At 39.0% G+C, this 15,083-nt stretch overlaps 1 protein-coding gene across 2 annotated transcripts in view; it reads right to left on the bottom strand.

The window, feature by feature from the left end:
* The window catches only part of Wdr70 (WD repeat domain 70), a 197,363-nt gene that overhangs the window by 131,802 nt on the left and 50,478 nt on the right, over positions 1–15,083 (bottom strand). For both annotated transcript variants that reach the window (XM_041631318.1, XM_041631319.1), the window contains one exon: positions 11,010–11,163. In XM_041631318.1, coding sequence (XP_041487252.1) covers positions 11,010–11,163 — 154 coding nt within the window. The remainder of the gene's footprint in view (positions 1–11,009; positions 11,164–15,083) is intronic.

Raw genomic sequence — 15,083 nt, 5'->3', positions numbered from 1 at the left:
ACCATAAAGCAACACCCTGCAGAAGTACTATTTGCTGTCAGAAAATAATATGGATCCACAAAATAAAAGTGTCCCTGTCACTGACATGGTTAGCTAACAGCTCGCTCCTGGGAAGAGACAAAATGCAGCAAGGAAGATGTACTGGAAGTACCCTGAAGTTCTTTATTTTTCAAGATTCAAAAGATTTATTTGGAAAAATCAGCACAGAACAAAAAGATCCTTAATAACCTTTCTCAGATATATGAATAGTCAGAATCTATATGAAATGGAAGCAACAACTCTAATTTTACACAGTATGGATGGTTTATAGAATCTAAAGCCCCATGCCTCCCACCCACAGATACACTACAACACTACACTATTGATCCCCACTGACATCAACTCTCACTACCCTGAAGTTTTCAGTCTTAGTAATCACCACAGATGAAATCTGTTGAGTGTGTTCAGAGCTTTAATTTGGGAGTTGGAATACTTTTTCTCTAAAGAATCAGACAATAAGTATTCTAAGCTTTAGAGCCCACCTTCTCTGAACAACGTCTCAATTTTACCATTGGAATCCAAAAGGAACTACAAATAATAAACTAATAGACAAGGGTGTCTTCCAATAAAACTTAGAGTTACAAAGACAGGATGGAGGCTAGATTTGGCACACAGGTCATCCCTTACAAACTCAACCCTTGTAATCAATCACACTCAGTCAGTTCTTTCCATGAATCAAATACTCTAAAGTCCATGACCTTCAAACATCTGAGAGACATAAACACCCATCTGAATGCATCACAGAGTACACATTCACTCTTCCTTGGCTTACACCACTCCAGTAACCTAAGATACTCCAGCAACACTAATGATGGCTTATTCTGTAGTAGCCACAAATGGCACCTCTTCTGAAACCATAAACTCTTAATATTTATTGATTTGACAAGTAAGTGATAAGTTCTATATAGTCCACTTATTATCCACATAATAGTCTTTCAATTTTTTAACTTCTCTATTTTCTACATCCTAAACATCAATGTAATCTTGAGTGTTCTCTTTTGTTGTGCCTACAATAAAAAAAACTTTATTCTGGAACAATTTCCCCTACCCCTGAGTCAGAATATTTTATTCAAAACCCAGAAACATAAATAAAACTCAAGAATATTATATGAGGAAAACAAACACTACAAGAGCTAGTTCCAGGACAGGCTCCAAAACCACAGAGAAACCCTGTCTCGAAAAAAAAAAAAAAAAAAAAAAAACAGAAATAATGGGGAAGGGATGTAGGTCAGAAGTCAGTATCAAGTGTCATTCTTTCTTTTTTTTTTAAATATTTATTTATTTATTTACTTATTTATTATGTATACAATATTCCTTCTGCGTGTATGCCTGAAGGCCAGAAGAGGGCACCAGACCTCATTTCAGATGGTTGTGAGCCACCATGTGGTTGCTGGGAATTGAACTCAGGACCTTTGGAAGAGCAGGCAATGCTCTTAACCGCTGAGCCATCTCTCCAGCCCCCTCAAGTGTCATTCTTAATTGCTTTCCATCTTATTTCTTAAGACAGGGTCTCACTGAACCTGAAAGTCACCGATTCAGCTAGCATGGCTAGTCAGTGAGCTCCAGGAATCAGTCTGGTCTGCCTCCCAAGCACTGAGATCAGAAGTGTGGCTATGGCTGGCTTTAATATGGGTGCTTGGGATCTGAACTCAGGTCCTCATGATTGCCAGCAAGTACTTTACTCAAGCCCTGCAATTCTGAGTCCTTATGATCCTACTGAAAGCCCACCCTGATAAATTCCAACACAAATCGAGAAAATTGCTCTGCCAGAAGTAGATGGTGGCACTTGCCGTTTCCAATCTGAGGCTAATGCTATGTGTAAGTTTATTTTCAGATGAACCTATTTCTAACCTTCCCAATACTAATATAAAAATATTCTCTCCTCATCTTTAGTGCTAATCTTTTCTTTTAGGCTTAATCACAATCAGCCCAGATCCAAAATAAATCACACAGAACTATATTATTTGCAATACTGTTTGGCCTAGCCGGGCGGTGGTGGCGCACGCCTTTAATCCCAGCACTCGGGAGGCAGAGGCAGGCGGATCTTTGTGAGTTCGAGACCAGCCTGGTCTACAGAGCTAGTTCCAGGACAGGCTCCAAAGCCACAGAGAAACCCTGTCTCGAAAAACCAAAAAAAAAAAAAAAAAAAAAAATACTGTTTGGCCTATTAGTTCATGCTTCTTATTGGCTAGCTCCTATTTCTTAAATTAATCCATTTCTATTGACCTATGTATCGTCACATGGTTGTGGCCTACTGGTAAGGTTTCACCCAGCGTCTGTCTCCTGCAGTGGCTACTGCGGCTTCTTTCTCCCAGCATTCAGTTTAGTTTTCCCTTAGCTCTATTCTGACCTGCCACAGGTCAAAGCAGTTTCTTTATTAATTAATCAATAAAAGCAACAGATATACAAAAGGACTTCCTACAGCAAAGACCTTTCTCACTACTCAATATGTTTAGGGTTTTTGTTGTGTTTTTGTTGTTGTTGTTGTTTTGTTGCAGAATTGTATTAGTTTTCAATTGCTGTGTAACATATGCCACAAACTTAGGGGCTTATTAGACCCCTCATTTATTACTTTGTATTTCACCATGTGGCTGGACTCTCTTCAGTGTTTCACAGATTGAAGTAAGGATTCCAAGAGGATTACATTCCTTTCTTGGAGCTATGTAGAAAAATCTGCTTCCAAGCACATTCAAGTGTTGGCAGAATAGAAGTCCTTGTGGTTAAAAAAGTCAGATTCTCCCTCCTTTGCTGTTTATATACTGGGAGAGAGGAGTACTACTCTTAGCTACTAGAATACTTGTCCGTTCCTTGCTGTGTACCCCCAAGGCCAGGAAAGAAAAACCTTTCTCATATTGAAAGCCACTCTAACAAATGTTTAGAAAACAATCTTATCCATACTTTCTGTTGAAAAAGTGGCGAATCAATATCTTGAAACTTCCAGATGTTACCTGATGTCACTGCAACTATCATCAGGAGTTCACTGTATAGCTGAGACTCAAAACTTCTGGTCTTCTAGGGGTCCACAGCCACACCTTTGCTGGTTTTTTCCCCACACACACACTTTTGGAAGTGATTTCTTAGAATCCTTTCCACCTAGATGCACTAAATATTAAATTACCCAGTCTAGTCTTTTAGCAAGGCTTTCCTTAATTTATCTTTCTCTTGAGATTTCATGTAAGCAACAGAAAGTAAAAAGCACCAACCACTTCCATTTTGCAAAGAAACATCTTCAGTCATGGACCAACATTTCACATCAAATCCACCCCACACATGGAATCTTTTTGCCAGGAATCTCAATGTACACCTGTCTGTCTGTCTGTCTGTCTATTTTGAAAAGTAGTCTTGCTGTGTAGCCTAGGCAAGCCAAACTCACAATCCTGCCATCTCAGCCTTTCACCACCTCATCAGGCTTCAGAAATCAATTTTAAGTGTTCTTCTGGGTAGGCTAAATCCAAAAACCATAGTCTTTCTTTCCTAGAGTCCTGTACCATATAACCTAATCTGAATAATCATCCTTTTACACTCAATAGTTCCTATCTACAATCAAGAGAAATGAAGATTCCTGGTAGACACTGAAAACTCTCCCTACAACAAAACCTATAGATGCAGCAATTGCAAAATTGTGTTCTGTGAATAACAGCACTGAACAGATGCATATATACTTATGATGTTGGGAGACAAACTTCTTGCTGCTAGAAAAATAAATTATAAATTATTGAACTAAGAAAGACTGTGAAATTTGATTAGAATCATATCCATCCATATGAATTTATAGTTTTTAAATATATTTTATTTTGTCTGTCTCCCTCCTTGGTCTGTCTTCTGAATATAAAAGAAATGACAATCCAGTGATAATGAATACATCTAGTACCCAGATCTTGATTTCTGAAAGGGATTCCTCATCAAAAGCAGCCATGGGGGTTAGGGAGAACACTGGAGGGATGGCTCAACAGTTACAAGCACTTCTGGGGTTCTAGCCCCAGCAACCACCTGACAGCTCATAAACTGAAGTCTGCAACTCCGGTTCCAGGAGATCTGATGCCCTTTTTTTGGCCCCTGTGGGCACAAGGCACACACATGGTGCACAGACAAACATACAAGCAATAAAACTTAATTAAAATAAATCGATAAATAAAAATAGTCATGGATACTGGGCTGGTGGTACACACCTTTAACCCCAGTACTTGGTGGGGAAAGACAGGTGAATCTCTACGAGTTTGAGACCAGCCTGGTCTATATAGTGAGCTTCCAAAACAGCCAGGGCTACATAGTGAGATGCTATCTCTCTAAAAATAAATAAATAAACAAACAAACAAACAGCAGCCTTAGGATGAGTCCCCAAAGAAATAGAGAATAGCAGAACAGGAAAAGTACAAAATGAGACCGGAACACTCTGTTGTACCAGAGACTAAGAAGTAGCTCCTAGTCCCCAGAATGACACAGATGCATCAAAAGTAAGAATCTAACAATAAGGAATTTCTATTATATTAGATAAAAAGCTTCAGCACACAAAATGAAAAGAACTGTAATATACATCAAATGACTGTGTGTAATTTTTAAGAGTTTTGACGGGTGAGGGTGGTACAAACCTTTGATCCCAGCACTCCAGAGGCAGAGGCGAGCAAATCTCCAAGTTCAAAGCCAGCATGGCCTACACAGAGAAATGCTATCTCAAAAACACAATTTAAAAAGCAAAAGAAAACAAAAAACACAGAGTTTGATGTATAACTAAAGCCATAGTTGGGGATAGTGCCTCTGCTTGAGGCAGAATGCTTGCCTAGCACGTGCAAGGTCCAGATTCGATCCCCAGAATCACAAAAAGGAAAAAAACATTAATTTAATCTGCTTAAGGAAGTAAAAATATAGCTGGAATTTACAGCTAATTTAATGGCTATTAAAATTTTATATCTTATGGAAAAGAACTTACTACCAAAAAGACATGACTAATATATTTGTTCTCCAAGTAGTAAGGGTAATTATTTGAAATGGCTGGATATCAAGGATGACTGCCTGTGTGTTTAAAACCCCTTCGATAGCTCAGTTAGTAGAGCAGAGGACTGTAGGAAAAAAAATCAAAATAATAAAAATAAAAACAAATACAGCTTTTAAGACATTCCTCCTCTAATGTTCTTATGTCTCTTCTACTCTCCACAATGGAAGTCCACTTGTGAATGGAAAATATCCCCCTAAAATGTTCTACGACCTTAGGATTCCTGAACCAGTCCTCTTCAGTTTAGTTATAGAATTAAAAAGTAAATGGCATAGTGTTGCTTTTCTGTTCAAAGGGATTGAAGGCAATGATGGAAAAAAAAAAGAGACCCTGGATGAATTCATAAAAGAAAATTAATTATGAGATTATATGACTATTACAGTAAGTATTCACTTATTAAGACCTACTAAAACACCTTTAAATTTAACTTCATAAAAAGTTTACTGGTTAAGAAGTTTTGATTTATTGAATTATATTGGCTTAACAGTCACACATTTCTAGGCTCTATGCCAAGAAGTCCCATATGAACCCAAAGACAACGTGTTCTGAAAAGCTGAAAATATTCCGTGATTGTGAGAAATGTGCCTGAATGCTGGCTTCGGATGAACGTATTTCATCATTCTGTGACCGCAGTAGTTAGAAGAGCACTCCTGAGCAGCAATTCTAAGGTGGGTCCTGGTTACTGCTGCCCTACTTTCTAACTACCTAAACCTGCAGAAGTAATGTCCCATTTTCCTAGGTAAATATCAAATGTATCTCAAAACTCAAAAACCTGATTGTTTCCAAGACAGGGTCTCTCTCTGTAGTCCAGCAGGCCCAAACTCATCTTCCTCCGGGTGCTGAACTTGCAGGCACACACCAACACAGAGCCTGATTTTCAGGAAGTATCTCATGGGGAAATTCAACATATGACAGACATGAGCCCCCACCCCCACCCCGAACCCCTCGTTATGGGCTTCTATCCTGCAGGCATGACATGGTTGCTACCCTCTTGAAATCAGAGTTACCCACATACAACCTCACAAGATTGGGCCCAGTAACATTCTCTCAGGGAGGGGAGTAAGGAAGAGCTCCTGGGGCAGCACACTCACTAAATGAAGCCCCTACCATTCCTGAGGATATGTGAGTGGTTCACAGTTTCTGGGCAGGGGGAGCTTTTCTCTGATTGTTTAGCTTCTGGTAAACTGCCCTCTGGTAAATCCTATAACCTCTCACCTAGGCCCCAATAAAACCCACCTGTTCACCAAGCTAGATTTAAGTGGAATCTTTTCTTTGGTCTGTCCTTGGTGTCCTATCTGTAGAAGGAGTCACTGATTCACATCCTCCCAGGTTACGTTCATATAACACTCGTATGCAATCTACTTCAGCCCCTGCAGTACCTGCACATAACTTCTAAAACTGCAGAACACATAAAACATGACTCCAGGACTTAAGTGAGATAAACGTTCTGGCATCAGAAGTGCTTTCCAGACTCCTGAGACAAAACAGGCATTAAAACTAAAATTTGAACAGTAGCTTTATTTGAGTAGAATAATAAATACTTTGGGGTTTTTCCCATTTTTCTATAGTCAATAGGAATTACTATTTGACAGACATTGGAGCTTTATTCATAAAGGTACAAACGCAATTACAGTCCCTCTCTAAAGCATTGCTAGAGTAGTTCCAGGGGGGAAAGTAATTATGCACCCGTATATGTATTGTTTGTTTGCTTAAGATATAGGCTCCCTATGTAGCCCCCGCTGGCCTGAAACACACTATGTAGAGCAGGCTGTGCTCAAACTTGTTGTACTGCTTCTAGGCTTAGTTTCCCAAGTGCTGGAATTACAGCCATATGGTACGCTGAAAGTAGTTTTAAAGTACATATATATAGATATAGATATGTAATTTATATGTGAATAAGCACATAAAATGATATAAAGAATCGCAAAAATAAAAAGGCTGTGTATGGTGGTTCATGCCTATAATTCCACCTCCCAGGAGGCTGAGAATGAAGGATTGCTATGACTTTGAGGCCTGTGGGAACTACAGAGTGAGACCCTGTCTCAAAAGACAAACAAATATAGTCATTGAAGTGGCTCAGCAGATAAGACTGTCTACTGACATGCCTAATGCTGTGAGATTGATCCCCATACATGGAAAAGAACCAATTCCCAAAATTTGCCCTTTGACCTCTACACATATGCAGTGGTACCACTGTGCCCACTGACTTCATATTCTCTCTCTCTCTCTCTCTCTCTCTCTCTCTCTCTCTCGCGCGCGCGCGCGCACACACACACACACACAAATAATTAAAATACAATAAAAACTTTTAAAAAAGGGGGGGGACTTTAGGAAAATAAAAATCTGACCAATTCCCTCCCTAAAAAGCTTATCCCTAAAAAAACTCCACCCCAAGAAGTCCTATATAAGTCCATCTGCCTGTTCACTTGGCAGCTGTCCTTCTCTGCCCTGGCAGAGGCTCCCCTAAATTCCTCCTTCCCAAATAAATCTCTTGAAAGAGTTTTGGGCGAAGACCTTCTTTCGCCACTGTGAGCAAAATCTCTGCTGAGAAGTTCTCTTGGAGGAGTAGAGCAGAAAGAACTGACACTGACTCCTCTGCTGGGAACCTCCCTTAGGAGAGCATAGCAGAAGTTTCCCGGGAGCCTGAGCAGATTGCTACATTTCTGCAGAGGTTTCCCCTTAGCAGAGTGAAACAGAAGAAGTAACAACTTGGGGCGGAACTGAGAAGAAATGGATCCCTCTGCTGGAAAACTCCCTTGGGAACAGAGCAGAACTCAGCTATAAAGGCTCTCTCTCTCCAGGAGGAGCAGCAGGCTTGCCACAGGGACAATCAGGGAGCCTGTATAGGTCTGGCATAGGCCCTCTACATATATGTCATGGTTGTTTAGTTTGGTATTCGTATTAGCTGCACCCACAAACACACAGGCAACAGATAATCTCACACCAGCAAATCCCAAAGAAGGGAAACACACACACTACCAACAACAACAAAGAAGAAACAAAAAATAACAGGAATTAAAAATCCCTGGTCATTAATATCCCTTACTATCAATGGCCTATAAAATGACACTGGCTAACAGAACAGCTACTAAAACAGGACCCATCCTGCTGCATACAAACAACACATCTCAACTTTAACAACAGACATTACCTCAGAGTAAAGGGTTGGGAAAAGACTTTCCAATCAAACAGATCTAAGAAACAAGCTGGTGTAGATATCCTAATAGCTAACAAAATAGACTTCAAACTAAAATTAATCAAGAGATGAAGAAGGCCATTTCATATTCAACACAGGAAAAATTCATCAAGATAAAGTCTCAATTCTGAACATTTGTGCCCCAAACTCAAAGGTACCCCCATTTGTAAAGGAAACATTACTAAAGCTTAAATCATACATCAAACCCCACACATTAATAGTAGGAGACATCAACACTCCACTCTCACCAATGACAGGTCTGTCAGACAGAAAGAAAACTAACAGAGAAATAAAAGAACTAAAAATGTTATGACTCAAATGAGCTTAACAGACATCTACAGAACATTCCACCCAACACACACACAAAAAAATACCTTCTTCTCAGCACCTCAAGGGACTCCTAACAGGGGGAGCAGGGGCTATCTCTAACTCTTTTGCCTGCTTCTGAGACAACTTTCCTTCTACTGTGTTTCCTCGCCCAGCCAGTCTTACTGGAACTGGATATGCCATGTTTGGCTGATTTCCCTGGAAGGCCTGCCCTTCTTTTGAAGGGAAAGGAGCTGGGTAGATTGGTAGATCTTGGAGGAGAGTGGGAAGGTACAGGGATGAACTAAGAAGGAGAAGAGAGTAGAGAAACTGTGGTCAGGTTGTAATATATGAGAAAGAATAAATTTAAAGAAAAAAAGATAAGATTGGTAAGGTAGGGTAAGTTATAGTACACAGCTACAGTGTACAGTCATATTTTAATATATATTATCAAATTAGTAAACATTTTGGTGTACTGTATTCTTGACAGAATTTTGTTGTTTAGGCTGTCTATCATAAGCACAATTTAAAAAAAAAAAAACAAAAAAACATAGGGCTAAGGAGATAGCTCAGTCAATAATGTACAGGTCATGCAGGTCCAGAATCCCATTTAACCACATTTCTTTTCTGCCACCAACCACAATAAGGTGACGACTCTTTTATATTTTTATAATATTTTACATATATATGTAAATATAATCTCTTTTGATATATTATAAATTATATTTTACATACATATATGTTCATATGTGTGCTCATTATGGGTACATGTATGCCATAGTGAACATGCATAGATCAAAGGACAATGTTTAGGAGTTGCTTCTCTCCTTCCACCATATGAGTCCCAGAGACCAAAACCAGGCTGTCAGACTTGGCAGTAGCACATTTACCTGCTGTGGTGATCTAAATAAAAATGGCCCCCATAGACCCAAGGGGAGTTGTGGCCTTGTTGGAATGGGTGTAGATTTGTTAGAGGAATTGTGTCACTGGGGTTGGGCTTTGAGGTCTTAGATGCTCAAGCCAAGCCCAGTGTCTCACACTCTTCCTGCTGCCTGCCCATCCAGAAGTAGAACTCTAAGCTCCTTCTCCAGCACCAAAAGCCAGCCCCAATTAATGTTTTCATTTATAAGAGCTGCCCTGGTCGTGGTGTCTAGGCCACCAAGATGTTGCAGCAATAAGTCTCTTCAGTGACTACGACAACTGTTGAGCCATCTCTTTGCAAGGCAATGATTTTAGATGGGAAAGTAAGAAACACTAGATAAATCCATTTTTAAAAAGAATGCTCAAGTTACTGCAATTTAAGTATAAAATAATTTTTAAATTTTATTAAAATGTTTGGATGTTTGGATCACCTACTACATACTCAGGATTCAATAACAATCTATCAATAAACAAAAGACTGAAACTCTGCACAATAAAAAGGCATTTCTCCGGGTTCAACATGGGGTAATTTGAAAAATGTCAATTGAATCTAATAATTCACCTAAAGCAAATAAGTATATTATAAGCAATTTTCCTCATTCGTGTTTTATGATCTAATATGCTTAACTAGCATATAAATGGGCTCTTGAAAGTCTTTGATCATACTTTCAATCAATCATTTGATATGTGTCTGTGTTTAAGAACAGTTTGTTTAATTTATATTAACATGAACATTAAATTCACAGAAAATGGCAATTTAGCCTGTACCTAAATGTAACTTGACTAACACATACATTGTCTTTATAAAATCTACTATAGATTGTGCTGAGGAACACTGGACAGTACCATAGTCCTTTCAACATTATGTTAAAACAGCAAAATCATCAACTAAAAGGAAGAAAAGAGCATGATGGGGGGAGAATATTTAAAACCCTAATTACAACCTAAGCCTTGAAACAGGAAAAAGGACAGTGCTGTCTTATTTAATATCAATTTTTTGGCCATTCTGTGTAACCACACATTTACATATAACCATGAAAGTGCAATGAGTATTGATTTGAAGATTATAAAAAAGTTCAAGCAAATAGGTGAGTTCACAAACACAGAACGCACAATTATGATATGAATTATATATTAAGCAGAAGCACTTCCCAAGCAGTCTACACAATTTTTGAGAAACAGCAAGGCATTACTGTCTAAGTTAATGACTTTTAGGATGAATTATTAGATGATAAATGAAACTACTTGCTAATGAATATGCTGACCAGACAGGATAATGTACTGTAACCCCACACTCAGAAAGCTGAGCCAGGCCAAGCATGAAGGAGGAAGAGGAGGAAGAGAGGGAGAGAAGGAAGTTGAAGCAAGATGGAGAGAGGAAGAAGTTTAGAAGGAAGAGTGGGAAGGGGAGGAGGAAAGTGGATGAGGGACAGAGAAAAGGAGGAAGGAATAATAAAGGAGAAAAAAGGAATAAGAAGGGAAGAGGCATGAAAGGAGGAAAGACAGTAGGAGTGAAGGAAAAAAAGAATCTGAATTAAAATACAGCTGAATGCTTACCTTGGTGTTGGCCATGTCGACAATATACTGGTCTCCTTTGATACATTCCATTACTTCAAAACCATCCCTGTCAATCACCTTGGCCTGTGAGCTTCCAGATACAACAAGAATCATGTCTCCTGTGTTACTGTATTGTAATGACTTGATCTGATGGCTATGCAAAAGAAAAAAGAAAATAGTCTAGTGAAACATGAAGCTTTTCTTTTTATACATTTGCTTTATTTAGCATGGTCAAGAAAAGAAATGTATACAATTACAACATTAGCAATTCCAAAAAGCACACAATCATCCTCCCATGCTTTTTACAACATCCACAGCATTTGCTAAAACCTCCTAAATTTACACCTTCCATTCAGTCAACTCTTGAGTCTTCTGGCTCTTTTCCAATAACCTTATCTACAGAATTTTTTAAAGCTGTACCAGAGTTTTATTTTATTATTTTACCACAAAACTTTAAAAATAAGAAGAAAAAGTAAATGAGGATATCTTCTCTCCATAACTAGATGCACAAGTCCTCTACTTCATTGGAAAGAAAATGGATTTTAAGCATTTTGTTGAAGTTATTAGAGGCTCTGCAATCTTGCCCACAGAGTGCTTGGGGATAAAGCCCATCATCACCTCAACAACAGCCACAAGGTACATGTGAAATTTCCTATCTAGAATAGATGTATATATGCAAATATTCTAAAGTCAGAAAAATCAGGATTCTCAAGAGTTTTCCCACAGGTTTTTCAGGTAATTCATAGCCAACCTATTGTTACCTGAATGTTGAAGGAATATGGGTAATGGGAAATATGTGTGGGGATTTTACAGCTACTTTAATTATACATGATTTGTTGTTTCCTCCTTGTTTTGACACTGTACCCCAAATTTGAGAGCCTGACCCTTCAGCTCCCCAAGTGCTGAGATTATAGGTGTGTTCCATCACTTCCGATTAAAAGTTTCATTTTTTACACGTATGCATATGTGTTTATGTGAGTGTATGGTATATATGTGTGTCCATATGTATGCATGTGCACTCCTGTATGAGACAGAGGCCAGAAAACAGTGTTTGAGTCCCTTGGAGCTAGAGTCACTGGCAACTGTGAATTTTCTGGGAGAACAGTAAGTGCTCTTAACTGCTCAACCATCTCTCCAACCCCCATTCAGCTTAAACTATTCAAGATTTTAATAAGAAATAATGAATTATAAAATTTCTTAGAATCTGAAATATCAGGGTTCCAAAATGCTATTTTAAAAATCTAACCTTAGAGATAAAGAAAACTATCATATGAAAATTCTAAAATGTTAAGTCTGTCACCATTTTTTATGAACCACGTGTCTCCCTCTCTAAATTTATGTGACACAATTAGGAGATAAGGCTGTTAGCAAACAATTAGATACAAATACGGTGAGCTTTTGCTTACTAGAATAAATTTCTCTAGGTAAGATTAGAAAATGTGAGGACATCTGGGCATTTCAAGACCCTGCACTCAATCCCCACACCAAAAAATTAAACTAGATGAGCAGAGTGTATCTCCAGGAAAGATGGTGGGACAGATGCTGCAGTCCTAGGAGGTAGTGAAGGACAGTGTCAGAATAAGAAAAAATATTCTATTCTAAAGAGAGCAAAACAGGTCAAAACATCTGTAATGTACAGAGAACACGTAGAAAAAAAGACAGAGACCAGAAACTACCTATAAGAAACAAAACTGACATTCCAGATTTTTATGTTTTGAAAATTATTTACATAAGCACATTGAGATATATCACCAGTGGGACCCAATTCTAAAACGCCATTTGTTCCGTGTGTACAACTGTGTGGCCACAGTTGGTGACAGGATCTACTCCCAGGCTTCAGCAGAGCAATAGGGAGAACAGCACAGGGGACATGACACAGAGGGCAGAGGGAAAAGATAAGCCTGGTGAGTGATGGAGTCCTCAGGACAAGTCCACAGCCCTCACAGCCTAAACACGGATGTGTTAATACAGAGACTCATAACTGGCCAAAGTGATGAATGTGAACAACTCTGAATGCTCAGCTATAGACTGATCATGTGTACCAGCCTCCCCCGGCCCACGGCTTAGGAAACATCACAGAGGGAGCAGAAACAAGCTTAGGTCAGCAAATGGAGAAAAGAGCTGTAAAGTAATGACTTCAGGACATGACATAGCTTTGCACACTTCAGTTTATGACAGCAGTGTGGTTACCTGTGTAGCCTGCACAAGATAAAGGCAGTCAAATCCAGCATGGATGGCAGAGGGACCCCTGAGGGCCTACCACTAATGGACAAATTCCTGTCAGCTGGTACAGCTGAGAGACAGAAAGGCTCACTCTCATTGTGGATGTGGTTACTGGTAAACCGCCCATGACCATGCCCATGACCACATAGCATCAATATCAAATACCCTCAGGGCCATTTTAGAGCAGAGAGAGAGAGAGAGAGAGAAGGCATGGTGGCAGATGCCTTTAATCACAGCACTTAGGAGGCAGAGGCAGGCAGATCTCTGTGAGTTCAAGACCAGACTAGTCTATGCAGTAAGTTGCAGGCCAGTCAGAGCTACCGATGAACTTTGTCTCAAAAAAAATAATAATTTTTATAAGCTTCTTGTAATAGTTTCTTTTATGAATGTAAATCTTGTCATAAAATCATTAGCTATCTTATTTTATATTAATAGACATATTCAAAATAAAATAAATATCATTTTAACAAAATTCTAGCCTGTTTGGTTCCATTTACTAAGTTTTTAACTCCAAAGCTTAGAATACATATGATAAAGCAACTATTAACTTGTGGTGATTTTATCTTCTAAAAACAGAATTTACAGAAGAAAAAAAATAAAATTTATGTCTATCTGTCCACAACTCAAAAGAATTATTACTCTTGCTGGTAACTAAGTCACGTACCTGCTTGAGTAAGAGGGAGAACAAGACACTTGACTCCTCCTCTGCCTCTGATGGCCACACTGTCACACATGTTCACATATACCACACACGTAAGAAATAATGTGTAACGAGAGAATATATTTCACCTGGAAGTTCGTCACCAACATGTCAGAGCACACAGAAAAGTGGTGTGGGAGACAGGTCTAGAACAGCAGGGACCGACCTAAGGAAGAAAGGACCTCTGGACTCAAGGCATCCTTTGTAGACTGGGAATGAGATCCTTAAGTAGGTTCTGCCCTGGACTGCAAATTTTTAATGTGCTTCCTTAGAAGGTGCCTTCTGGATTTACATTTAAGTCTGTCCATAAAATATAAAATTACTTGCTTGATTCTATGTATGAATTGTTCATTAATCTTCTCTTAGCTCCAAATCCACCCTTCAATGTTTGCTCTATAAAAATGAAAATGAACCCTGGAAATACTTTTCCTTTGCCAGCTGGCGTTCGTTATACAGGACTGTTAAGTTTTATCAGAAGGATATTAGAAAGACATTGGAGGGAGGGTGTGGTGTGGTCCTCTTGAAGGACTTCTGTGTGCTCATGGCTTTTCCAGTGTCCGGCTCCAGAAACTGCAATTTCTCCACATCAGGGTCCTTGAGTGCATATTTGTCAACAGCAGTTCCCTCGGTCTTAGAGCAGAGCGACGTTAAGACCTATTTCTGGAAAGTTCTGCCATCATAAAAACATCGCCACTTCTCTTCCTCGGTGACCCACAGCCATGCCCTTTCAGAAAAGCTCTGGATCTCAAACCCAGAGGCTCTTCCCTGAACGCTATGTCAACCCCAAAGATAGGGGTATTTCTTGTATTGCTGTGCAGAGTCTTCATGCTTCTCTTTTTACCAATCAGTCTTTCATTTTTCCCAAACTCTGATTATAATCAGCAATTTTTATTAAAGTGTTTCTGGTCAAATTACATCAGATTTCTATATCCTAATAAGACTCTGACAGATCAAATTTTAGGCAATCAATCAGGAACTGAGAAAATTACAGTCTATTTAGACCAACTGGGTTTTTTATATATAAACAAAACATATCAGATCTTTGATAATTAGTATTTGAGACTGCTCAACAAAGGTCTTTAAATTAAGACTGGGAAACTTGTTAGTGCATGGACAAACCTCTGTTATTCCCACTGGGAAGTGCTGGCTTT

Source organism: Microtus oregoni, unplaced genomic scaffold, assembly GCF_018167655.1.
Source record: "Microtus oregoni isolate MIOR12 unplaced genomic scaffold, Mior012 000036F_ref0000092, whole genome shotgun sequence".
NCBI lineage: Eukaryota > Metazoa > Chordata > Mammalia > Rodentia > Cricetidae > Microtus > Microtus oregoni.
Note: the sequence above shows the minus strand (reverse complement) of the source record. Positions and strands in the feature narration are given on the sequence as shown.